The sequence below is a fragment of the Herpailurus yagouaroundi genome, unplaced genomic scaffold (genome assembly GCF_014898765.1).
Source record: "Herpailurus yagouaroundi ecotype Mexico unplaced genomic scaffold, PumYag 159, whole genome shotgun sequence".
NCBI classification, from domain to species: Eukaryota; Metazoa; Chordata; class Mammalia; order Carnivora; family Felidae; genus Herpailurus; species Herpailurus yagouaroundi.
In genome coordinates this window covers 75,441,589-75,469,478 of record NW_024412400.1, presented here as the reverse complement: position 1 = coordinate 75,469,478, position 27,890 = coordinate 75,441,589, and the positions used below count along the sequence as shown (strand labels likewise).

The following is a 27,890-nucleotide window of genomic DNA, read 5'->3' as shown; positions in this document are numbered from 1 at the left end:
TGTGTGTGTGTGTGTGTGTGTGTGTGTGTGTGTGTGTGTGTGTGTGTCTGGGAGAGCAAGCATCTGCTGTGACTCTGCAGAAGACCCCAGCTTAATGTTTTCTGCAGATCTAGGTATGTTTTAAGAGAAAGTTTTCACATTATATACTAAAGCATGATTTATATTATTTTGAAAATCCAAAAATGTAGGAAGGAGAAGGAAAAAAGTTTCTTATGGGCATCTACACATGCCATCCCCCTCCTTATCCCTACACATTGGTAATCACTAATTTTTAAATATCTTTATTTTGTTTTGTTATTCTAAAAGTAGTACACATTCAGCATAAGGAATTTAGGGAAAAAATATACAAACTTAAGTTGCCTATAATTTTCCCACTTAGAGATAACTACTCTGGAGTGCTCCCTTTTGTTCTTTTTCCCCCTGTATAGTTATTTTATGTAGCTTTTCAGGTCACATGGTAAGTGGAAATGCAGATGTGCTTGCACTGGCAGCCTCGTTATACATAAATATTCTGGCAGCACAAGGGTCCCTGTCTTTCTGTTTAAGTCTTTAAAAAATTAAATTGTTAGAATTCATCACCTATCTGACTTCATCCCAGCATTCTGGAAAAAGTTTGAGTATTGCTGTTGTGAGTTACAAAGCTTTGCATTCTTCGATGCTTCCCTAGGAAAGACAAATACCAGTAAATGCAAATGTGGACAGAGAAAAGTAGTGTTTTGTTAAAAGGGATGTTCCCTTCCCTAGGAAGACGTGTAGAGTCCAGGTCTAATGTCTCATTTGTTACCCTATGGTCTTGTAACCAGTTAGGATGCACAATGAATGACCTAGAATGTAAACCTGAAAAGTCATTGGTTACATTTCTCCACAGTTAAACCAAACTTAGGAATACCTAACTCTCTCCTTTTGGAGATGTAGCAATTACTGTATGTGGAAGAGAGAAGAATGTTTATACGATTCTTTTTTACTGACTGGATGACTTTCCTGAGATGTGGACAGATGTAAAATTAGTTTGGGCTTGTCCACCTTATAGTTGCATTGACAGTGGTTAGACCTCTGAAGTTTATGTTGTCCCATGACAATTTCCTGTTGTCTTAGGATCCTTCTAGACCACAGATGAGCTCAGACCTCCTGAGGGTTGTGGTCAGGCTGACTGCATAGGGCACTGTGTTTCTTTTGAAAAGGTCAGCCAATGGTGTGAAGCAGGAATCTACCTTTTGGCTTCCCAAGCTGTAGACAAGTGCCAGTCACGAGAGGGAGTTGACGTTGCCTTGAACGACATTGAGGCATTCCTGGGCACTGCGAAGGAGTACCACTTGCCCAGCCACATGGAGTTTTACAGCCAGTTCGAGTTGATACTCACCCTTGACCTAAAGGTAATGTTTCTGGGTTATTTTAATCTTGTGGTTGGAAAGAAGCACTGGGGGCCTTTTGACTATTGCTTAAGAAAGTCCGGGTAGGATGTACTGAGCAGGTTCACCAATTCCTGTGTTCTGAGGTGGCCTCTTACACTATTGGTCTGTGCTTCCTGGAAAATACCCTTCACGGTCTCACCCAAATATCACTCTCAGTCATTCGTTTCTCTACAAATACTCATCAGCATCTCTGATATACCAAATACTGTGCTATATATTGGCACAGCAATAATAGACATTCTTTCATCTCTGATGGAACCTAATAGGAGAGGCTGACATTAATAAATGTCAAACACAAAACATAAGAATGTGTTACAGGTTAAGATAAGTGTTCTGGAGGAGGGATTTGGGATCCTGCTGAGCATGTGATAGAAAAACTTGACCTGGACTGAGAATACTTGAGCCAAGGCCTGGAGAATGTGTAGAGATGATGGGGGAGCCTTTCCAGATTAGAAGTAACAGCATGTGCAGAGGACACAGGCCTGGAGGGAGTCTGTTACAAGTGCAGAACCCAAAGGTCAGGATGGCTGGAGTACAGAGAGCAAAGGAAGGGTGTTTGGGGTGAGATAAGAGAGGGGCAGATGAGGTGGGCTTTGTGGGCCATCTTAAGGAGTTTGGTCTTTATTCTAAGAACAGTGGGAAGCCACTGAAGGATTTAAGCAGGGGAATAACTTGGTTGGATTTGCATTTTGAGAGGAGCACTCCTCTGTGAAGTCAGCAGAATTCTGTATGGCACACCTTCCTCTGAGATTCCCACCACCTTGTATGTGTCTCTTCAGTAACACCTTCTTTACTTCTTTGAGTCACGGGCCTCTTTTGAGTCATGGAATCTGATTCATATACTTTCAGGACCTGCATACCCAAAGTGATTAAAGAGAGTTTGATATAGGCACTTTTTACAAAGATATGGCAGGATTTAGGGAATCCAATAAGGATGGTGAAGGTCCCTGGGGCTAGCAAGAAAATGGAAGCAGTTACCACCCATAAGCCTAAAGAGCAAAGGGGAACCCAAGAAGCACTGTAACTGTGACTGTGACAGGCAGCTAGTAAGGGTTGTGGCCTTGGGCAGAGGAATGCAACTATTAATGGAGAAATATATATCCCTACTCTCCTCTCTCCCTCTCTTGGATGTCCAGGTAGTGCTTCCCTTTGGCCAAACCAACTAAAAGCCCATAGGCAAGTGAGCCTATCCAACAGAGTCCATACAGGTCAGCTTCCTGGGACACAAAGCAGGGAAAAGAAGACGTAGTAGAGTGACAAATAGGGAATATCCAGCATATGTAACTTTTATAATTAATTTTATGGGATGCCCTAAAGCCCATCCATGAATTCAGGCTAAGAGCCTTTGCTGTAACATGTTGTATACCACACTACATTCTACTTATTTATTTTAAAAATTAATTAATTTAATTTTAGAGGAAAATCAATTTTCCTCTAAATTTTAGCGGGAGGGAGAGAGACAGCCATCAGGGGAGAGGGGCAAAGGGAGAGAGACAATCTTAAACAGGCTCCATGCTCAGTGTGGAGCCCGATGCTGGGCTCAATCTCATGACACTCAGATCATGAGCTGAGCCGAAATCAAGTCAGATCCTCAACTGACTGAGCCACTCAGGCATCTCTATTTATTTATTTTATTTTTCTTTAAGTTTATTTATTTATTTTGAGAGAGAGAGAGAGAGAGTGAGAGTGGAGGAGGGTCAGAGAGAGAGGGAGAGAGAGAATCCCAAGTAAGCTCCCCACTTTCAGTGCAGAGCTCCATGTAGGGTTTGAACTCATGAACTGTGAGATTATGACCTGAGCCAAAATCAAGTTGGACATTTAATGGACTGAGCCACTCAGGGCTTCCCATCTACTTATTTATTTTAAATGTCTGTCTTGCTTATTACACTGGGAGCTCCTGAAGGGCAGGAGCCTCATCCACCCCTGCATTCTTGTGCCTAACCCTTGCCTGGTGTCCAATTTATATTTATTGAACAAGTGGGAAGGCAGGTGACAGAGTGGGCAGATTACAGTGGGGGTAGCTCAGTATGGAGTTGTATGTTAATGATGTTCTTTCCCTTAAACCTCTTGGTGGTAAGCTGTGATCTTGGTAAGGGGTGGGGGATGTGTAGGCAGATACCCTCCCCTAACACAAAGATCCTTCTACTTCCTTGCAGAAGGAACAAAGACAAGGCCCATCTGGTGTAGGTTCTACATTGCAGACCCAGTATTTGTAGCTCCAGGTCAGATTCCTAAGGCAAATCTGTCTCACCCAGCTCCAACTCCATTAGTTGCTCAAATAGGTGTATCAGGTCCACCAGGAAGATTTGTAGCCACAGCTGCTGTGCTGCCCAACTTCAGTGAACTTTCTGACCATACCACCTACCAGGAAATGAATAAAACTTAATAAACCACCTCTGAGAAATATGCAGAAACATGAAGGAAGGAGAGGATTATAAGAGAAATATTTTTCGAAAAATCCTGTAGGTCAAATGGATTAAAACATCTCCAAAGTCCATCTTTACTTCTTTTGGTTTGGAATAAAATTTTAGGTTGTAAAATTTAAATATCCTTGTCAAAGAAAGTTTTGTCCACTGAGAAGTAATGACTTTATTGTCAAAACTGGTACTCTATACATATAAAAATATTCCTAGATATATGTATATGTAGATATGGTACAGACACATGTATCTTTTCACTTTGACAGTTGAGATAGCCTAGAAGCAATGAGACCCCCCAGCGCCAATAAGCACTCCTAGCACCGAGATCTTGGTTTCTAATACCATTCTTCAGTAAAGGAGACCTAGGCTTCTTAGAGAAATGGCTGATTCTAGGGCTGGGGCAGGAAATATGTAAGGTGATCTTACAGCATCTTGTACTGCCGGACTGAACTACTAAAAATGAAACAACAAACCATAGTGATGGGATATAGGCAACAACTGAAGAGAACTGATGACCAATGCTAGAACAGTTAGAACAACAAAATTAATTAAGTACTATTGGATTACAGCCCCAAAGAAATTATATATCCATGAATCCATTCTGATATGAATAAATGATGGAATAAATAAATAAATGGGGCAGATGAGACTAATCTCCTATGAAGAATTCCAAATTATTTATGTAGATACTTTGCTCTTGAGGAAGTAGAATATAGTTTTCCAACCCTTAAATGTGGGCTGTACATAGTGACTTCCTTTCAAAGAGTATAGAACAGAGAAGGAGAAACAAAAGTGAAGTGACTTTACACACAGGACCTCAGCCAGGTGACCAAGGCCAATATCAACAGTGTTGTTAAGTAGATATGATGTAACCTTGATATGATGGATGAACATGGTACTTTACTTCCGTGGTCTTACCCCCAAAGCCTTTAACTCCAGTCTAATCATGAGAAAAACATCAGATAAATCCCAGTTGAGAAACATGCTACAAAATAACTGACGAATACTCCTCAAAATAGTCAAAGTCGTCAAAAATCAGGAAAAGGTGAGAAATTGACACAGCCAATAGGAGCCTAAAAAGTCATGACAACTACATGTAAGTTGGTATCCTGAATAGGACCCTGGACAGAAAAGTACATTAGGTAAAACTAAGGAAATCTAAGTATAAAGCATGGACTTTTATTTAATAATAATTATAATAATTTTAATTATTATTATTTTAATTATAATAATTTTAATACTGAAAATAACATATCAATAATATTTTATTAGTTGTAAGAAATGTACCATACTAATGCAAACTGTTAATAATAGGGGAAACTGGATTATCTATATGGGAATTCTCTGTACTATTTTGTAATTTTTTTTGTAATTCTAAAACTATTAGAAAAAATAAAATTTATTTCTAAAACACTAGTACTCCATGTCTAAACAGTTGAATCTGTTACATTTAAGACATGGTAATCATCATGGTAAGTGGTAAATCATGGTAAATCATGGTAAACTGCTGTTCTTGTAGCAGCCACCTTGCCTGTCTGAGGCTCTTCAAGTGCCTTTCTGCACTATCCTCTTGGTGCTGCTGTTTTGATTTTTCTCCCTCCTTTGCTTTCACTGCCCAGTTTAGGTAATTAAACAATCGCAGTCACAAATAGAAAAATTCAATTCTTTAAATATTCACTGTGTGGGGCAGGGGGCACCTGGGTGGCTCAGTCATTTAAGCGTCAGACTCTTGATTTTGACTCAGATCATGATCTCACAGTTCCTTGAAATGGAACCCAGAGTCAGGCTCTGCACTGACAGCTCTCTCTCTCTCTCTCTCTCTCTCTCTCTCTCTCTCTCACACACAAAATAAACAAATTAACATTTTTTAAAAAAGAACAGAAATTAAAAAAAAATAAATATTCACTGGGAATCCAGTTTGTGCTTTATTCTGGGAATACAATAATGAAAGTCACAATGCCCATAATGAAGGTGCTGGCAGTTTAGTGGAAGACAAACATGTTTCCGGTAAGTGTGTGTTGGTCCAAGAGCATGTGGAATGGAAGGGATATTGGGGCACGTAGATGAGGCAAAGGTCAGCTCAGCCTGAAGAAGAAGAAGACATCTTAGGAGAAGATGCCTAAATTTGGACCACATAGGAGTTTTTAAGGGAGAAAAAGCAGAGGGAGGAAGAAGAGTTGCAAAGGCAGAGAGGCTGGAAACAAGAGCATTTGGTAACTGCCACCCCTGGAGGTGGGAGTGAGGGGTGGGAACTAGTGGAGGTTAGACTGGAGGGAAATCAGGGTCAATTAATGAAGGGCCCAGTGAGGAGTCATGGACTCCTCCATGAGGAGTCTGGACTTTGTCCTGAAGCAGTGGGACACCCCAGCAGGGCTTTTAAACAGGGAAGTTATATGGTCAGACTTACATCCTGGAAAGATAATTCTGATTGTGGTATGGAAAATGGATTTGCAAGTAAAAAGAGTTAAGAGGAACGGAGGAGATGCAGTTGTTAATCTTGCACCGGCTCCCCTTCACCTGAGTTTAGGAATTTAGGGTCTCGTCTGATCACCTGACCATTTCCAGGGTTTACCCTGGGATCTTCAGGAAGAGATGCAAAAGGGCAAGGGTGATTCAGGTCCTGTCTAGTCCAAGTGGTGAGCCACTGGGCTCCAGCATGTGGCACTGACCTCACATCAGAGCTGTATACCATACATGAACAACTTGACATTCTTTCAGTCAGATTTCTTGATCTTTGTGCAGCAGTTAATGCCTATGTCTCAGTTTCCGTTTCCTCAAGCTTATCATTGGGTTGTCTCATCACAATCCCTCCAAAATGCAAACTGACATTGCTATCACTCTGACATAAAGGGATTTGGTTTCTTTTGGGATCTGGACTCATAGCTGTGTTGTCAGAACCTCTAGTCCACTGTACAGCAAGCTTCCTGAGGCCAGTCACACGTTCTCTGAAGAGACCTTTTAAACACAAGCCCCACCTTAATTTAGATTGGGGGTCAGCAAACTACTGCCTGTGGGCCAAAGCTGCTTGCCACTTACTTTTAGAAATAAAGTTTCATCAGAGCACAGCCACACTCATTCATTTATGTAGTATATATTATCTATGACAGCTTTTATGGTACAATAGCAGAGGTCAGTAGTTGTAACAGAGACCAGTGTGCAAAGCCTGAAATATTTACTGTTTGGTCCTTTACAGAAAAATTTTGCTGATCCCTAGTCTAGACCAGCACTGTTGAATAGAAATATAACTCAAGCTCTCTACGTGACTTAAGATTTTCTAGTAGCCACATTTAAAAAAGCAAAAAGAAACTAGTGAAATCAACTTTAATAATGTCTTGTTTAACATATGTCCAAAATATTGTTTCAATATATAGTCAATATCAAAGTTAATAATGAGATATTTTACATTCTTTTTTTCATACTATGTCTTCAAAATCCAGTGTGTATTTTACACTGAGCACAGCTCAACTCAGACCAGCCACATTTTACACCATACAAGGAGTAAGACCGGCACTAGACCTTGGAGTAGACATCAGCCTTGACAGGACTCTGAGGCCCCAGTTGTTCCATAGCTGATGTGCCAGTCCTCCCTCAGGGCTCTTGGCTCTTTTCCTCAGAAGATGGCCCAGCATAAAAAAGACAAATGTAAGGGTGCCTGGATGGCTCAGTCGGTGAAGCGTCCGATTTTGGCTCAGGTCATGATCTGACCTGAGCCATCAGATCATGAGTTCAAGACTTCGTAAGTTCAAGCCCTGCATCAAGCTCTGTGCTGACAGCTCAGAGCCTGGAGCCTGCTTCAGATTCTGTCTCTCTCTCTCTCTCTCTCTCTCTGAGCCTCTTCCTCTCACACCCTATCTCTCTCAAAAATAAATAAGCATTTAAAAAACAAACAAACAAAAAAGACAAATGTACTATTCCAGTTGCAAAATGTGGCAACCTCCTCCCTGAGTGTGCTGAGTCTGTACTTTCAGAATTAGGCACTCTGGAAGGCTTGTGGTGGTGGAGTTCTTCTAATTCTGGGTCCTTTCTTTGGTGGTTTAAGTCATACAGGAGACGGATGTCATGACAAAGACTACCCACTTCCCTTGACCCACCAGAGCTGGAGGGATGTCATACTGGAAGCAAGGCCAGAAGAAACGTATTTTGCAGAATTTAGGCCTTGGTGAAACTCGGAGACCTCCAAGTCTTGTTTTTAGTTCTTTTGAACCTCTGTCTTAGAGCATATAGTCAGTTATGGGAATGTCTGTGAGTTTCATCTTTCCCTTATTTTTTTTTTCAGTTTATTTCTTTACTACTTATAGAGAAGGGGTCATACAGAATAAAATTTAAATGTTTATCCTTGGGTACTTGTGGTTCCCTTGATCCTGACTCAGGATGTAGCCAACTCTTTCCTCCAGAACACTTCAACTCTTTTCTCCATCAGGGCTTTTATTCAGGATACACCTCTTATTTTGAAATCCTCCTGTTTAGAAAAGTGGCCTGATGCCCTTCATTCATAGTCTATGGCATCCTCTTCCACTATTTTCATTCTTTTTTCTTAAAATGTTTTATTTATTTTTGAGAAAGTGCAAGTGGGGGAGGGGCAGAGAGAGAGGGGAACAGAGAATCCCAAGCAGGATCTGTGCAGACAGTAGTAAGCCTGATGTGGGGCTCAAACTCAGGAATCATGAGACCATGACGGGAAGCAAAGTTGGAAGCTTAACAGACTAACCCACCCAGGTGCCCCATCCTCTTCTGCTATTAATGGACATGGCTTAGTGAACATTTATCTACTCAATATATATTTACTGAGCACTACTCTGTGTTGGGCAGTGTTCTAGGCATGGAGATATGGTGGTGAAAAGGATATGATCATTGCCCATAAGGTGAGAGATTCAGACTCTTAGAAGCATAATTCCGGTGCAAGGCAAGTTGTGCAATGATTTGCATATGGATGGAAGGGTCACCTGAAGGAGGTGGGGTTGGAGGAGGAGGGGAAGACAAGAGAAAGGGAATGCTTCATGTCGTCAGACTCAGTGTAGGGTGACCTGGTCATGGTTTGCTTTTGTTCCTGCAGGCCAAAGCCCAGGAAGTCCTACAGAAGCTGGGTGATGTGCAGGAGATATTTCACAAGAGGCAAATGAGCCTGATGAAACTGGCAGCCAGACAGACTCGCCCAGTGCAACCCGTGGCCCCTCATCCTGAGTCCTCCCCAAAATGGGTGTCACCGAAAACCAGCCAGCCCTCCACCTTGGGTAGGTTATTTGGAGAGGAAGCTTCGTGCCTTTATGTTTCATCAGTGCTCATGAGGGTTGAGATTGTGATTGCTTAAGATGCATAATGGTTGTTGTTTTGACAAATATTATTTAAAATAAACTACAGATGTAGAATAATAGTACAGGCATTGAAGACTTTATAGAGTTAGGTAAAAAAACTGAGTGCCTGGATACAAGGAGACCTCACAGTCTAGAAGAGGAATAATATACATGTGCAAACAACATCAGCATAAAATAGTCTCCATTAAGGACCTTTAAAATGCTTACAAGATTCTATTAGCAATGGAGTGGTAAAGTTTGGAAAGATAAAAACAATAGATAAGTCCTTACACCCATCCTGCATGGTCTTCATTACTATAGCTTACTAGCAAGCCTTGAGATCAGGTAGGGTACATCTTCTAACTTTGTTCTTTTCCAAGACTATTTTGGCTGTTTTAGATTCTTTTTATTTCCATATAAATTTTATTTTATTTTTTTTAATGTTTATTTTATTTATTTTGAGAGAGAGAGAGAGAGCAAGCGGGTGGTGGGGGCAAAGAGAGAGGGAGAGAGAGGATCCCAAGCAGTCTCTGCACTGTCAGCACAGAGCCTGATGCAGGGCTCGAACTCACAAAACATGAGATCATGACCTGAGCCGAAATCAAGAGTCTGCCCCTTAGGGGCACCTGGGTGGCTCAGTTGGTCAAGTGTCTGACTTTGGCTCAGGTCATGATCTCACCATTCATGGTTTCGAGCCCTGCATCAGGCTCTGTTCTGACAGCTCAGAGCCTGGAGCCTGCTTCAGATTCTGTGTCTCCCTCTCTCTCTGCCCCTCCCCTGCTCATGCTCTGCCTCTCAAAAATAATGTTAAAAAAATTTTTTTTTAAAGTCTGCTACTTAACGGCCTAAGCCACCCGGATGCCTCCCATTTAAGTTTTAGAAGCACATTTCAATTTCTGCTGAGATTATGCTTGAGGTTGCACTCATTTTAGAGATCAATTTGGAGAGAACTGTTGTCTTACCAATATTGAGTCTTCCAATTCATAAATGTTGTTAACTTTCCATTTATGTAGGTCTACTTTAATTTCTCTTGGCAGTATAGTATTTTTTTGTTTTTGTTTTTGTTTTTTTTGGTGTGGCTTTTTAAAAAGTTTTTATTTAAATTCCAATTAGTTAACATAAAGCATGATATTAGTTTCAGGTGTACAATATAGTGATTCAACACTTCCATGTAACACTCGGTGCTCATCACAAGTGCACACCTTAATCCCCATCATGTATTTAACCCCCACGTCTCCACCTTCTCTCCTCTGATGACCATCAGTTTGTTCTCTATGGTTGAGTCTGTTTCTTGGTTTGCCTCCCTCTCTCTTTTTTTCTTCTCCCTTTGCTCATTTATTTTGTTTCTTAAATTGCACACCTGAGTGAGATCATATGGTATTTGGCAGTATAGTAGTTTTGAGTATAGAGGTCTTAGCCATTTCATGTTTTTTTTAAGTGTATAGTAAATGGAACTTACCGTATATAACTATCAATAAGAATATATTTCTGCATAAAATACAATCAGGTCATCTGTGAATTGGGACATTCTGCCTCTTCTGTTTCAAACTTCATGCTTTTTTCCTTTGCCTTATTATAATGGCTAAGACCTCCAGCACAATGTTAAATAGAAGGGGTGAGAGCAGACAACCTTGTCTTTTCCCAGTATTAGGGGAAATAATTCATTTTTTACCTTAAAGTGTGATGTTAACAGTAAGTTTTTCACAGATGCCTTTTACCAAATAGAGGAAGTTCCCTTCTCTCCCTCATTTGATGAGAATTTTCATCATGAATGATTGTTGACTTTTTCAGATGCTCTTTTTGGTGCATATATTGAAGTAATCATATAGTTTTTCTCCTTTATTTGTTAATGTGGTGGGTTGCAATGATTTGTTTTCAAATATTAAAACAATTGTACATTCCTAGGATAAACTACTCTTGGATATGATATGTATATCATTCTTTACTTCATGTATTTTGAAACTGTTATTAAGCACTTACATGTTCATAATTGTTATGTCTTCCAGATATACTGGCCCTTTTATAATTAGGAAATATCTCTCCTTCCCTCCTTTAGTAATACTCCTTGTCCTGAAGTCTATTTTGTCTGATACTAATATAGCATTCCAGTTTTCTTGTGCTTAGTGTTTGCATGATATATTTTTTCCTTTCTTCTGTTTCCTTGTTTTTAAAGTATATCTCTTATAGGCAGCATATAATTGGGTCTTGGCTTAAAATTTTTTTTAGTTTATTTATTTTTGAGAGAGAGAGAGAGAGAGAGAGAGAGAGAGATCATGAGCAGGAGAGGGGCAGAGAGAGAGGGAGATACAGAATCCGAAGCAGGCTCCATGCTCTGAGCTGTCAGCACAGAGCCAGATGTAGGGCTGGAACTCCTGGACTGCAAGATCATGACCTGAGCCTAAGTCAGATGCTTAACTAACTGAGCCACCCAGACACCTGGGTCTTGACTTTTTAATACATTCTGTTAACCTCTGCCTTCTAATTGGAGTATTTAGTCCATTTTCATACAATATAATTATTGATATAGTTGGATTTAGAACTATAATTTTGTTATTTGTTGTTTATTGTCTTAATTTTTTTATTCCTCCGTTCCTCCTTTCCTACTTTCTTTTGCGTTAGCAAATATTTTTAGTGTTCTGTTTTAATTCCTTTATTGGCTTTTCAGCATACCTCTTTGCATTGTTTTTCCCAGATATTTTCCTTAGAGATTATTATGTTCATTTCTCACAGTCTACTTAGAGCTAATATTATAGCATCTTATGTAAAATATAGGAAATTTGTAACATTATAGCTCCATATGCTTCCTTCCATGCTCTGTGGTATATTCTTCTGTATAGTCTGTTATATTTTATATATATAGTCTTTTACATCTACTCTCTTATTCATTTCCAGTGTTCTTTTTATTCCTTACTGTAGATCTGAATCACCATTTTGTGGCATTTCTCTCCAGGCTGAAGAACCTATAGCATTTCTTGTTGTGCAGATCTTCTGGCAACAAATCCTTTTTGTTTCTATTTATCTGAAAATTATGGGGTCTTCTGATAATTCTCCACTTAGTATGATTTACAGTCCTCTGTCTCCTGTCACATATTCCACTTTTTAGAAGCAAGTCTTGACAACAGTTTGGTGCATTTATTTCTTGAATTTTCTGTGTGCACACACATACACACACACTCATAGACATAAATGCATATGCACACTCAATATACTTTTGCACACATCCTGCTGACACAAACAGACACTCCCACACATGGAGTCATCTTTTTGGATAGCTAGAAACAGGACTTGGCTCTCCTTACTTCTCATCTAGGGCTCTTTCCCAAAACTAAATTATGCTCACTTCTATGATTTTTTTCTTCTGTCATTGTTTTAAGGGATCTATGTTTGTTATAAGCAAATAAAGTGAGAATGACAGCTTGTTTCTCTTTCTTTTTCAAACATAAGATTTCATAAAAGACAGTGACCCTTCTAGGGTAAACAGACTTTGTCATGTCTGAATGGATATCACTGACCTGGCAACTTGCTCATTCTGCAGAACAATTCTGCACTTTTGTTTTGGATAGTAACCACTGAGTATGGATTCAAGCAAATCACTAATAGGATTTTCAGACACATTTGTCTGATTCCTTAGTAACTGCGTCTGTTCCAAGATAAATCATTACATTTCACAGTGTAAAGAATGTGAGGGAGCTGGAATCTTGACTGTGACTCTTGTTAGCCGGTACCTTGGTTACAATATTTAACTTCTTTGAAGTTTATAAGGAACGTGAAAAAATTCTTTTGTGGCTGTAATCATAGCTAAAATTTACTGTTTACCATGATCTAAACACTTGGCATATATTAACTCATTAAGCCTCATAACAACCCTATACTGTAGGCTTTCTCATTATTTCACATTTTATAGACGAAGATGGTGAGGCACAGAGATTACTCTGATAATATGTGTCTTGGACAAGGAATAGCAAGACTCGAATGCCGGCAGTGTGGCTCCTTGCCCCTGCCTTTAACTTCAGCACTTTACTTACATCGTTAAGGGCAGGTACTCCTCAGCCGTGGGTGTTGCCGATTATAATGTATTATGCGCTTCTAGCTTCCAGTTATTATGCCTGCAATCACTCAGCTTACAGAGATCCTGCAGAGAGTGAGGCGCCCAAAGGAGTGTTCATTGTTATGAATTTTCTTCAGGGGTTATAGAACCAAGAGCAGCAAACAGTGTACTTCACTACAGATTTCAATAATATCTGTGAAAGAGCCATAGAAAGCCCAAGCGGATTCCAGTTGACTCACAGAACCTGGGGCTGGGAGGAACCTCTGGAGGCCACAGTTTACCACAGATAAGTTCACCACAGATAAGAATCAGGGCGATATATTGGGGGCATTAGATGGATGGTATTTTGGCCATAGGACCTAGAAGTGCTCAAATTCTGTCCTGGGTTAATCACATGTATCCTGTGAGTTTTCCAGGGGAACTCTACACACAAGGTTGTTGACAGTGACAAGAACTCGAAGTACCACTTATTTATTAGCCTTGTAGCCATCATCCCCAGTGCAGCCTTCTGGCAAAGCTGGGTGAGAAAGCCTCAAGGCCTAACCAGGGCTTCTCCTCCACAAGTCCCATTCTTACTGCCAAATGGCCTTGGAGCCTGAAGAAAGGATGTCTCCCAGGTGTCCAAGAGCTCTGTGGAAAGGAGGGGAGGGTGACGGAGTGACAGAGAGAAGAGAACAAGAGGAAGATAGCCCAGTTCTGTCCTGACTGAGCTAACCGATTTTTCCCATGGTTGTCTCATCCACTAACAAATGCAGTTCCATCAGTTCTGGAATCCAACTGGTAGATTAGCAACAATTTCTGGCTGGGCAGGCATAGACATCCACTTATATAATCATAGTATGATTATGTGAGTGTGGGTGTGGGGTGGGTGTGTGTGGGTATGTATGTGGAGAGTGAGAGAGAGGGAGAAAACATTTTAAAGAAGACTATAAGGAAATATACCAAATGGTTGTGTTTAAGTGGTAAGATTTCAGTATTTTTCAAAAATTGTTGATGATAAGCACAAATTAACTACCTCTATAATGAAAAAATATATATCCAATGAATGTGGTATTTGGAATTGAATCTGGTCTTTTAATCCAAAACAACATCAACTGCAATATTATACAGTACAAAGATATTCTATTTATTTTCAGAGAAAGAGAGAGAGAGTGAGCAAGCAGGGGAGGGACAGGGAGAGAGGGAGAGAGAGGATTTAAAGAGGGCTCTGTGCTGACAGCAGAGAGCCCAATGCAAGGCTTGAACTCACGAACTGGGAGATCATGACCTGAACTGAGTCAGATGCCTAGCCGAATGAGTCAAGAATCTATAAAGTTTTAATGTCCAGGAAGACTTCATGAAGAAAGTGACCTTTTTATGGAGACTTAAAAATGGGAATGATGGAAACTCTATCGTTTTTACCACATTGTATTTACTGATTTATTGTGGTTTGATGTTTCATGTGATGTGTGTGACTTTTGTCCTTTGAATCAAATGTTAAATGCCTGGGGTCAAGAACTATTTCTTTTTTTTTTTTCCCTCCCCCCCTTTCAAGAACTATTTCTTTTCTGTTCTCTCCTTCACCTTCAATTTCATCCCCCACCTCACAAATCACCACGGCAGCTCAGTTAAGCTTTGTTAATCAGTTGGCCCCACACAGTCCAGGTGCTTGTCCAAGCCAGGCTATATACTGAGTTATTTATAAGCTGAGTTGACAAATTAATGGCAGGTTTTCTTTGTTTTTCTAGCTCCTCTTCAGAGAACATCAGAGGAACCTTGTACAGGGACAGTAGAAAAAGATGATAAAACTAAACTTGAAGTCAAGGTAAGATCATCTTTCTCTTTATGGATAAAAATTTCTGATATGAAAGAATATTGCTGCCATAATTACCAATAAATCAGATTCCCCTAACCCAACCCCAAAAGATGTGTCCATAAAGACATGTAGCACAGATTAGTGCTCTCAAGAGCTGAGGTTTTGTGGGATTTCTTTCTTCTTAATTGTGAGTAGAAAAACTGTCTGGCCATGAATGGAATTCTTGGGAGATACTATGTTATTGAGGGAAAAGTCATTTTGTTCTTTCCTATATTCTGACTTAGTATTTCAAATTGGTAGAAGTGTGTGGTTTATGTACAAAAAAAGACAAAATTTCATAGAGCTACACATACACACGTGCATGTCTAACTGGCGAACTCTAAATAGGCTCTGTAGATTGTGCAAGCATCGTGTTCTTGCTTTTAATACTATGCTCTAGTTATGGAAGATATCAGTATTGGAGGAATTTGGGGGAAGGGTACATGAGACTTCCCTGTATTTCTTTGCAACCTTATGTGAATCCATAATTATTTCAAAGTAAAAGTTAAGGGGGAAAAAAAGCATGAGCTTTGCAATCAAGCAGACTTACATCTATGTAACATGACCTCTCTAAACCTTGGTTTCTCCTCTGTAAAAATGGGGATAACAACAGCTGTTGTCTGAAACTAATTTTTAGCAGCAAACAAATATTTGAAAATTGCCAAGCACTGTATAATTGTAAAGTAACATTATATTTAAATACCCAAATACAATGAATTGTGAATATATGTTGCTGCAAAAGCAGCCCTAGAAGGGGTCCCTTTTCTTTTGGCTCACTAAAAGTGAGTATCTAGCTGATGGAATGGTTCTGAAAGCAGAGGCCAGTAGACCATGGGCTCACACAGTTTGGGTCCATTATCTGTGCCTAATGTGTCTGAATATAGGACCCCACTGACCATTATGAAGTCAGGCAGAAAGCAGGTCTCAGACTTTTCTTCCTAGAAGCAAAAACAATGTAGGAAGTAGAGTTCCCAGCTGACTTTTCTTAGAAAGAGAAAGCTGCATTCTTCTGTTTAGTCATCCTTTTGTATTTGGGGCAGATTAGGACATTGCTACAGCTGTTTCGGAATCCCGTGTGGTTGGAGGAATTGCATTACCATATCTTCCAGAGTTAGGAAACCGTCTGCAGTTTCACACAGTCATGATCAGTCATTTGAAAGAGTAAATAGCAAATTAAAAAAAAATTATTTTAACGTTTATTCAGTGTTGAAAGAGCATGAGCAGGGGAGGGGCAGAAAGAGGGGGGGGACACAGAATCTGAAGCAGGCACCAGGCTCTGAACTGTCAGCACAGAGCCCGACACGGGGCTTGAACCCATGAATGGTGAGATCATGACCTGAGTCAAAGTCGGCCACTTAACCGATTGAGCCACCCAGGCACCCCAGCAATTTTTTTTTTTTAATGGGCAACTGTAATGAGACTTCGCCAGACTGGACATCCATGAAGTCTGTGGAATTACTTAGTGACATAAAAAGGGTTTAACTGTGATCAACTTTAAAAGTGAGCATCAGGGGCGCCTGGGTGGCGCAGTCGGTTAAGCGTCCGACTTCAGCCAGGTCAGGATCTTGCGGTCCGTGAGTTCGAGCCCCACGTCGGGCTCTGGGCTGATGGCTCAGAGCCTGGAGACTGTTTCCGATTCTGTGTCTCCCTCTCTCTCTGCCCCTCCCCCGTTCATGCTCTGTCTCTCTCTGTCCCAAAAATAAATAAACGTTGAAAAAAAAATTTTAAAGTGAGCATCATTCTACCCTTTTCTGTGCCTGGGCTTCAGAGACTTTTATCTCTGAATGTGGCAAGTGTATCAAAGCCCAGATCCAGCCCCTGAACTCATATGCTGTTGCCATTAACACACAATGTGATTTGAACTTACCTCGTAACTGTGATTTTCTCTGCCCATATTGAGACAACATATTTATGGCCTACACACTTTATAAAGGTGCCATAGGAGTTGTGTGTACATGGAGGTTCTCGTATAAAAGAATCCAAATTAGGGTGAATTATTTCAACAATTGTGAACAATAAAAATGAGTGGTATTGTTTAATTTGTTGGGGAAGAAAAGGAAATATAGTCAGTAAGCATAAAGCGCCTTTTCTCAGGGAAGACCTGAAGATATTTAAGAAGAAACCATAAGCTACATTTATTATTTACTCCTATTTCATATGTTAGTAAAAATAGACAATGCAGAAACTATAGGGAAGGGGAAGAATCAGAAGCCTATAGGGTTGGAAAATGTTAAGTAGAATCCAAGAGTCTCTGACCACCAGACTTTTCGTTTCTTCTTTTTTGGTTGTGCTATTTATTTAATCCAGACTCCAAGCACATCCTGCCAGGAGGCTGCCCCCCTTGTGTCTAGGCAGATCAGCAAGAGCATAGGTACTAGGAAGCCAGCACAATTCCATTTTACAATTATCCTGGGATTTTGGTGTTGTTTTTCCTTACTGTTGCCTTGTCTGTGTATTTAATGAAGGGCTTTTCCTGCAACAATATGCATGTTAACGGTCAAGGCAGTGGAGGAAGCAGGGCAGAGACAGGCTGCCAAACTTCCTCAGTTTGGGCAAACAGAAGCTGGTCAGACTTCTGCTTCTAAACACCAAGAGTATGAGCAGAATGTATACGGTTGTGAACAACATGAGTAGGAAGGAAGAGGATTTATGAACTAAATCCCCAAATGCTGGACTTAAAATTCAATTCAAGACCAACAAATGCAATTGGCATTTGACAAGGTAGGTAATAAAACCAGGGAAATCATCATTTCAAAATATGTAAGAAAACTAGTAGAAAAAGAAGACAGGTTAGGGAAAAAAGTTTAGGCGCGCCTGGGTGGTTCAGTTGGTTAAGCGTCTGAATTTGGCTCAGGTCATGATCACAGTTTGTGAGTTTGAGCCCCGCATCAGGCTCTCTGCTCTCAGCACAGAGCCTGCTTCAGATCCTCTGCCCCCCTCTCTCTTTGCCCCTTCCATGCTGGTTCTCTTTCTCTCAAAATAAATAAATAAACTTAAAAAAAAAAAAGGTTTAGATTCATGTCTGTGTGATCCATGGTTTATTACAAGGGGGACACAGAGGTTGACTTACGTCAAGAACAATCATTTCTTCATGTGTTTTGTGACCACTGTCCAGGAGAAATGACCAAGATGGATAGCATCTGACTCTAGTGACAATTCTGACATCCTCTTGACCTTAGGCCTAGACCTCAAAGATAAAATGAAACCACAGTGCAAATTGTACCATTGTGATAAATGCCCTTCTTTGCCCTCGAGGGTAAATGCTCACAGACAAAAAAAAAAAAAAAAAAAAAAAAAAGCTATAAACCAAAACTGCTTATGATGCCACTAGAGTCACTGATACTCACTACAACAAAATCATGCAACAAAATCGTGATATGAATTTATCATCATCAGAAAACTCATTTCCAAAAAAGGCATTTCATCTTCTTTGGTGGGGTGATCCTTACTTTACCTCTTACAAGGAACTAAGTTAAACTTGACAAGCTGGCTGAGGCTCTCAGGGCCATCTGGCAGCTGTGCGGCCATGTGCTAGACTTGTTAATGTGGTCTAGGAAAGCCTGTCAGTGGAGGAGATCCGCTGTGGTTGCTGGCAGTGGTGATGAGGCTAGTTCAGGTTTGTTACGTCACCAGCTGGAAGCTGAAAGCATGACTCACTGGAGCTGCTTTTATATCACAGCCTCTTTGGAGCTAGAAAGAAGCCAAAGGCTGATGAAAATTCCTTTTGCATGAATGTGAACGCTCAGGATAAAGGCAGAGAGCTACTGGCTGTGAGCACTAACAAACAATGCTCCTGGACACCTGTTAAAGGGGCTTAAAGTAGCAGAGGCCTTTTTTTTTTTTTTTAACTTTTAAAAAGTTTATTTATAAATTTTGAGGGAGAGAGAGCATGGGCAGGGGAGGGGCAGAGAGAACGGGAGAGAGTGAGAGAGAGAATCCCAAGCAGGCTCTGTACTATCCATCTCCTGAGTTGTGAGATCACGACCTGGGCTGAAATCAAGAGTCAGGCACTTAACCAACTGAGCCACACAGGTGCCCCTAGTAGCAGAGATGCTTTTAGGCTTGCAAGCAAACAGCCTCCTTCATAAAAATTAAAGAAAAAAAAAAAAGCCAAGGCTGTAAGTTACAGAATGGGGAGATGAGGGAAGGGTTGCTAACACATTGTACTGGGTGCTGTATGTACCTGGTTTCATTACAAATTCTCAGTATCTTGAGGAAGATGATGAGGAAGGTGATGTTTCCCTTGTTTTATCCATGATGCTGTGGAGACTCTGAGAGGTTGAGTTTCCATAACGGTCACACAACCAGTAAATGGTGGAACTGGGTTTTGAAGCATGCAGTTTATTTAATCTAACAGTCACTAACATCTAACTTCAGTCTATTTATTTATAACCTGTTAGCTACTTAGTTTACCTAACTACCAGTTTACTTAATCTCTCATATTCTAAATTTCCTCTTCTGCAAAATGGGGATAAAGTAATCTCACAGGTGGTTGATTAAAGGAGAAATATATAACTTCAATAATAATAATAACAATAATAACAGTAAGAATAAGAATAAGGGGTGCTTGGGTGGCTCAGTCGGTTGGGTGTCCACCTTTGGCTCAGGTCATCATCTCACGGTTCGTGGGTTCGAGCTCTATGTTCGGAGTTCGTGGGTTAGGGCTGTTAGCTCAGCCCGGAGCCTGCTTCAGATTCTGTGTCTCCCTCTCTGTCTGTCCCTCCCCCACTTGTTCTCTCTCAATCTTTCAAAAATAAATAAACAAACATTTAAAAAAATAATAGTGATAATAATGTCAACAAAATAAAAATAGAAAATTTTTAAAAATGAGAAATATATGGAAAGTATTTATTAGCATTATGCCTGACATATAGCAGGGTCTTGGTAATTTTAGTTTCCCACTTAATCCCATATTTATAAATAGCATATTCTGTGTAAAAGATGAAAAGAAGCTGAAGGAAAGTCAGATTCAGGTCTTAAATGGAATAGCTTCTCCTAATCTTGAATGTATACCGTTTTGCTCAATGATAGCAGATCAGGCCCCAATTCTGTTCCTTGCTTTCTCACGCCCACAGTTGTCATTTACCTTTCTGATTCTCAACAGGAGAACTGTATGAACTTATAAGCTCATTTCAGTATTCATCCTCTATGATGTTCAAAGTCTAGTCATTCAGAGAATCCACCGAATCCTTGAGGCAGCCCCCAACCAAGCTTTCTGAAGAATTTCTAGAACCAAGGTTGTCAAAGTTTCCTATATATTGCAGCCCTGAGAAGCTTATTAATAATGCAGATTCTCAAGCTCTACCCTCAGAGATTCTGATTCAGTAGGGCTAGAAAGAAAACAAAATGAAAATTTTATTTATTTGTTTTGAGAGAGAGAGTGAGAGAGAATATGAGTGGGGGAGGGGCAGAAGAGATGGAGAGAGAGAGTCCCAAGCAGGCTCTGTGCTGTCGGCACAAAGCCCGATGTGGGGCTCCATCCCACAAACGAGGATATCATGATCTGAGATGAAATCAAGAGTTGGAAACTTAACCTACTGAGTGCCCCCAGGAATCTGAAGTTTTAACTTTTAAATTAAAAAAAAAATTTAATTTGGTAACTAGAATGCAGGTGGCATAAAGATTGCATTTTTGGGTCACACTGGCTTAGAAGCTATATTTATAGGTCATGAAGACTTGGGTTAAAGGAGAACTCATTAAGGTGGATATGGATCTCTTAGGCTAATATAGAGTCCAATACTTAGTGAAGTGAAGGCATGATTATATTAATCTATGAGAATGTATTTTCACTGAGAGCGCTATATGACAAAGAAGATAATAACAGTGAAGGCCACTGTTGACTTTGCTCTTTGACAAATGAAAAACTAAGATGACTAAAATATTTGATTGGTCCAATCTGGGCATCCTATTCAACTTCATTTAATAGATCTCAAAGCAATTGCCATAGGTCGTACGGAAATAATTCTAACATTGGGGCCTAAACTTAAGGAACTTACAAGTTTCATGAAGGAAATAACATATTTCCAGTAATTTATAATGTAGACTAAAATGGCATACCTCCAGGAAAAGGAATATAACATGTTAGATGGCAAAAGACACAACAGTTCATAATTAGGAGATTGGGGATATTTTTACAGAGGAGATGGCATTTGAATTTAACTTTGAAAAATAAATACAACTTTGAAAGGTGGATAAGATGGAGAAGGGAAGCAAAGATGGGGAAGGATATAAAGTGTCAGAAGTCTGAAGGGGCATAGGCTCTTCTGGGAGTGGTTTGAGAAAGATAGACAGGTAGACGAAAACAGGTTGCTGAAGGCTTTGGTTAGGAGTTGTTGCCAGGAAGGGCACCTATGTATTAGAAAGATGACTCTGGTATGACAATGAAGAGTACACTGGAAGGCAGGCAGGCAGACCAGCTGCCAGCAGCTGTTACAGTCTCGATGAGACTCTAATGTTGAGAGCCTACTAATGACAGAGAAAGGTAGATGGGCAGAGCTTATATCTGTCAATCTAGATATTCTTCCCAGTGCCTAGAATACACTAGACTGTCAGAGAAAGTGTGATGGATGAAGGAGTAGATCAAAGCAGAGAAGAAAGAGAAGAGATTATTTAATAGACAGGGAAAAGAAAGAAGATATTGAAAATACTTTGGGGTTTCCATCTTGGATTCCTCATTGGATGAATTTGTTGACTAATATAGAGCACACAGAAGGAACAGTAGGAAGTGAGGACTTGTGAAGGCTGAGTCCAACATCTGTAGGGTTTTATAGATCTGCAACAGCAACCCACGCCTTTTCTTTCTATAAGCTGTAGCCCATCCCCCTTCCCACCAATAAGAGTCAACCAACTGGCCTTAAAGTTATGTGGAAATTATTTGTGAACTAGGTTAGGGACCAAAGATTGGTCTAATAAAGCACTTTACAAACTTTTGGTTTTATTCGTGAGTTAAGATTTACAGACATATACAAATTAAGTTACCCTGACATTTATGCATTGAGGTTAAAATCACATGAAATCAAACAGCTTGAGGGGTGCCTGGGTGGCTCAGTCAGTTAAGCGCCCCACTCTTGATTTTGCCCAACTCTTGATTTCCACTCAGTTCATGATCTCACAGATCATGAGATCAAGTCCCACGCTGGGCTCTGTGCTAACAGTGAAGAGCCTGCTTGGGATTCTTTCTCTTCCTCTATGTCTGCCTCTCACCCGTTCTCATGCACACGTATTCTCTCTCCCTCAAAATAAATAAACCTTAAAAAAAATTAAAAAGAAACAGCTTGAGAAAATTCAGGATATATGGGCAACTTCTTTTCAATGTCCTTGACACACTTATTTCCTTCACATTTTCTCGGTTTGGGAATGGAAGAAAGGTATCTTGCAACATGTTTCTCGATTTCTGGATATTTTAAACAGAACTACAGACTTGTAAATCATTGTTAAAACAATGTTACAGTTTTTTAAGAAGACACTCTTCCCATAAACAAAATATTATACACATTGTTTAGCTTTAGTCCATCCTTTAAAAACCAATTTAACCATTGAGAACATTGAACTAATTACTAACAAAACTAGCTGGGAAATTCAAGATCTTAGATAAAAGAGATCCTGGAAAATTTTTGAAATAGGAGAAGTTTGCTTTTGGGACCCGTTCCCCTATCTTTCTCTAATCATTTCCCATTTCCACAAAGCCTCAGGACTACTCATGTATGTCTCCTCAAGCCTGCCCTTCTCCAAAGGGCATTAGTCTATAAAATGTGCTAAAACCTTCCTCTCCTCTCCTCTCCCTCTTGGAAGCCCCCTCCCAATGTAGCTGATCTGGACTAGAGGCAGGAGAATATCTGAATGAGGTAGTTCATAGCAATGCATGGATGATGAGTGACTGACAGTTCCTTGACTCTTCTGGAAATACTTGCCATTAAAAAAAAAAAAAAAAAAAAAAAGACTGCCCTGACTGCCCTATTATCCAAAGGCAGTGAGTGGCTTCTTCAGGCAATGAAGAGTAGGAAGATGTGCTGGAAAAGGTCAGTGAGATAGAGCAAACAGGGCAGACAAGCCAGCTAGAAATCTGTTCCCAGCATAGATCTCTAAGTGGTTCCTGTTTTTCAAAAGTTCTTCCTATTCTCTATGTCAGAACCTACTGAATCTGGGGAAAAAAAAAAAAAAGACGGGTTCACCTTTTCCCCAGCAGTTCCAGCAATGGAGAGGAAAAGGCATAGCTATCCCTTCCGAAGGCTAACGTTTTTCTCTCTGGGACTTTGTCTGTAAGACCACCCTGGAGTGAGGCTGGAAGTTGAATGGCCTTTGGAGAGTTTTCCTTTTCCTTTTTTCCCCACTGTCCTCCCCTACAGCCTACCATTGTATCATTTTTCAATAATTCTTTTTTTTTTAATTTTTTTAAATGTTTATTTATTTTTGAGACAGAGAGAGACAGAGCATGAATGGGGGAGCGTCAGAGAGAGAGGGAGACACAGAATCTGAAGCAGGCTCCAGGCTCTGAGCTGTCAGCACAGAGCCCGACGTGGGGCTCGAACTCACTGACCGTGAGATCATGACCTGAGCCGAAGTCGGACGCTTAACTGACTGAGCCACCCAGGCGCCCCCATTTTTCAATAATTCTTACTTGTCCTACCTCTTCATTGATTTTCTCTGGTTTTCATAATTAATTTGTAATGCTGTAAAATGTTTAACTATAAATACTTCTTGTAATGATCACTGTTTATGTTTAAACGAAGAGGGTGGTTCAGCCCCTTATCTGCCTTATTTTTTTCTCACACTGAAGTCAAGAAGCTTCTCTCTCTCTCTCTCTCTCTCTTTCATGTTGGGAGCCCAAGCAGGTCCAAACTCTTGACCCTGAGATCAAGACCAGAGCTGAGATCAAGAGTCAGATGCTTAACTGACTGAGCCACCAGAGTAGCTTCTCTTTTTAAGAAATGTGATAATATAAAAAACAATACTTTCACCTTGAGTTACCAGATAGCATCACTTTTAAAAAGTTGGAACTGGGGCGCCTGGGTGGCTCAGTCAGTTAAGCGGCCAACTTCGGCTCAGGTCATGATCTCGCGGTCCGTGAGTTCCTGAGTTCGAGCCCTGCGTCGGGCTCTGTGCTGACAGCTCAGAGCCTGGAGCCTATTTCAGATTCTGTGTCTCTCTCTCTCTCTGACCCTCCCCCGTTCATGCTCTGTCTCGGTCTCAAAAATAAATAAATGTTTAAAAAAAATATTTTTTTTAATTAAAAAAAAAAAGTTGGAACTGAAATTGCTTTCCAGAAATCTATAAAATCATACAGTGAAATCATTTAACTTCAGGGAAAAACTAATCTGATTCAGTTCAGATTAGTTGCTATCTCTCCTTTGGGGAAGAAAATATATTTTATTTTTATTTTTTTTTTCAACGTTTATTTATTTTTGGGACAGAGAGACACAGAGCATGAACAGGGGAGGGGCAGAGAGAGAGGGAGACACAGAATCGGAAACAGGCTCCAGGCTCTGAGCCATCAGCTCAGAGCCTGATGCGGGGCTCGAACTCACGGACCGCGAGATCGTGACCTGGCTGAAGTCGGACGCTCAACCGACTGCGCCACCCAGGCGCCCCGAAAATATATTTTAATAATCAATTGAAAATCAACTATTGATACTTTTTTAAAAATGTAGGGACTTTTAAAAAGTTGATTGATATTTTTAAAAAGATATATTCTCCAGAGAAATTTAAATAAAGTTTTTAAATAAAATTCTTTCAAGCTAGGCATTTAGCCTATTTTCCCAGTTTTGAAACACATCTTTTTTCAAAATATGGAGGAAACAAATCAATTAGATTACATGTTTGTTCAGAGGACACAGGAAGTCATCATTCAAGGTGCTCCTAAGAGAACCTGTATATGGGTTGGTGTCACTTTGAAAAGAGGAGAGACTGGAGTAGAAATGGGGGTACAGGGAGTGATGTTGTGTCCAGGGCAGTTGGCAACCTGCCTGCCTTCAGTGCCACCCTTTTTCTTCAGAATAAAACGAACATAAATGCAGAGGGGCTTTTCCACCTGATTGGCTCTCTAATAGGGTCGCTAACGGGTCAATTCCCTTTTAAATCTCCAACTGGCTGAGAAAGTTACCCTCTTTGAGATACCCTAGGGGCAACTCCAAGTCAGGGTTGACTGAAGGGAAACAGGATAGGATTCCACAGGAACTTGTTGCTCTGCTTTAAAAAGGCATCATTTTATAATCCAATGAGGTTCCTAAGGAATCTCTAACAAAAAACATAGCAGCAATGGGTGGGTTGGTCTGTGGTCAATTTTCTTGGTCCATTATTTAAGATAAAAGGAACAAAAGGACCAATATCTGGGGAAAAAAGCAAGCATGTATTTAAATATGTGGTCTTCCTTCTAGAGCTTTCAGGAAGCTGTTGTTAATTTTTCTTCTCCAAAGTACTCTGGCTACAATTTAACTTTCATCTCAAAATAGGAAGCAATAGCACCTATGTTGGTATTTGATATTATAAACAGAGGGATGTTTCATAGCCAATTTACACATCTCCCTCATTTTATACAGAAGAATATAGATGTCCAGGCAGCTTACGTGACTTGGCCAACACCTCCAACCTAGTGAGAAATATGGGGTCTGTATTACACGTGAGCAGGTAGGAACTGCCCAGGAATTACTGCAGGTCAGGTGTGCCTGGTGGTTTACATACATTACTTACTTATTTTAATCCCCACAAAGTACATCTTAAAGAGCCAACCGTAAATGCCATTTATCAAGTCTTCTTTGTGCTAAGTACTTTAATTCCTTATCTCAAATCACCACAACGACCCTCTGATATAGATACAGTGAGCCCTCTTTTACAGAGAGAGAATTAAGGTGCAGAGAAGTCTTGCCCAAGGCCACTTTAAAATAAAAAGTAAATCAGGGATTCCCACCCAGTCTACCTCTCACATGAAGAATTTGTGTTCTTTTCACTCTGTAAGAGGTTTTTGAATTACAGGTCACATTGGTGATAGTTGAACTCAATTTGGTGGGCTCACAAACATTTAAAAATAAATAAGAACAGAATACAGCAAGGATAGCCTAATATAAAAATAGAGTGTATCACATCGGTTATATGTATGTCTGGGGTGTGTGTGTGTGTGTGTGTGTGTGTTTCTTAAAAAAATTTTTTTTTTCAACGTTTATTTATTTTTGGGACAGAGAGAAACAGAGCATGAACGGGGGAGGGGTAGAGAGAGAGGGAGACACAGAATCGGAAGCAGGCTCCAGGCTCCGAGCCATCAGCCCAGAGCCCGACGCGGGGCTCGAACTCACGGACTGCGAGATCGTGACCTGGCTGAAGTCGGACGCTTAACCGACTGCGCCACCCAGGCGCCCCTGTGTGTGTGTTTCAACCATTACCAAGCAATTAACTAAATTCTGACACTATCTACCTAGACATAGCATCACATCCCACAAGTTAAGGGCTCAGTCCTATAACATTGCTCCCCCAGCCCCTTCAAAGGCCATTCGAAAAGTCCAGATTGTGAGATAGATTCAAAGATGGCGGCGTAGGAGGACGCTGGGCTCACCGCGCGTCCTGCTGATCACTTATATTCCACCTACACCTGCCTAAATAACCCAGAAAACCACCAGAGGATTAGCAGAACGGAGTCGCCGGAGCCAAGCACAGACGAGAGGCCCATGGAAGAGGGTAGGAAGGGCGGCGAGGCGGTGCGCGCTCCACGGACTGGCGGGAGGGAGCCGGGGCGGAGGGGCGGCTCGCCGGCCAAGCAGAGCCCCTGAGTCTGGCTTGCAAAAAGCGGAGGGGCCTGACAGACTGTGTTCTGACAGCAAGCGCGACTTAGCGGCTGGGAGGTCATAAGTTAACAGCTCTGCTCAGAAAGCGGGAAGGCTGGAGGACAAAGGGAAGGAGAGCTGCTGAGCCCCCGGAAGACAGAGCTCAGTTTGGTGGGGAACAAAGGCGCTCGCCAGCGCCATCTTCCCTGCCCATCCCCCAGCCAAAATCCCAAAGAGAACCAGTTCCTGCCAGGGAACTTGCTCGCTCCGCGCAAACACCCAACTCTGCGCTTCTGCGGAGCCAAACCTCCGGCAGCAGATCTGACTCCCTCCTGCTGCCACAGGGCCCCTCCTGAAGTGGATCACCTAAGGAGAAGCAAGCTAAGCCTGCCCCTCCTGCCCCCGTGCACCTTGCCTACCCACCCCAGCTAAGACGCCAGATCCCCAGCATCACAAGCCTGGCAGTGTGCAAGTAGCCCAGACAGGCCACCCCACCCCACAGTGAATCCCGCCCCTAGGAGAGGGGAAGAGAAGGCACACACCAGTCTGACTGTGGCCCCAGCGGTGGGCTGGGGGCAGACAACAGGTCTGACTGCGGCTCCGCCCACCAACTCCAGTTATACACCACAGCACAGGGGAAGTGCCCTGCAGGTCCTCACCACGCCAGGGACTATCCAAAATGACCAAGCGGAAGAATTCCCCTCAGAAGAATCTCCAGGAAATAACAACAGCTAATGAGCTGATCAAAAAGGATTTAAATAATATAACAGAAAGCGAATTTAGAATAATAGTCATAAAATTAATCGCTGGGCTTGAAAACAGTATAGCTGACAGCAGAGAATCTCTTGCTACAGAGATCAAGGGACTAAGGAACAGTCACGAGGAGCTGAAAAACGCTTTAAACGAAATGCATAACAAAATGGAAACCACCACGGCTCGGATTGAAGAGGCAGAGGAGAGAATAGGTGAACTAGAAGATAAAGTTATGGAAAAAGAGGAAGCTGAGAAAAAGAGAGATAAAAAAATCCAGGAGTATGAGGGGAAAATTAGAGAACTAAGTGATACACTAAAAAGAAATAATATACGCATCATTGGTATCCCAGAGGAGGAAGAGAGAGGGAAAGGTGCTGAGGGG

General features: G+C 41.0%; 1 protein-coding gene across 1 annotated transcript in view; it reads left to right on the top strand.

Moving 5' to 3' along the window:
* MCF2L2 (MCF.2 cell line derived transforming sequence-like 2) overlaps window positions 1–27,890 on the top strand; it is a 271,514-nt gene that overhangs the window by 135,310 nt on the left and 108,314 nt on the right. Inside the window, exons 12-14 of the mRNA XM_040480870.1 lie at window positions 1,182–1,373; window positions 8,886–9,063; window positions 14,899–14,975. Of these exons, the coding sequence (XP_040336804.1) occupies window positions 1,182–1,373; window positions 8,886–9,063; window positions 14,899–14,975 (447 nt within the window). The remainder of the gene's footprint in view (window positions 1–1,181; window positions 1,374–8,885; window positions 9,064–14,898; window positions 14,976–27,890) is intronic.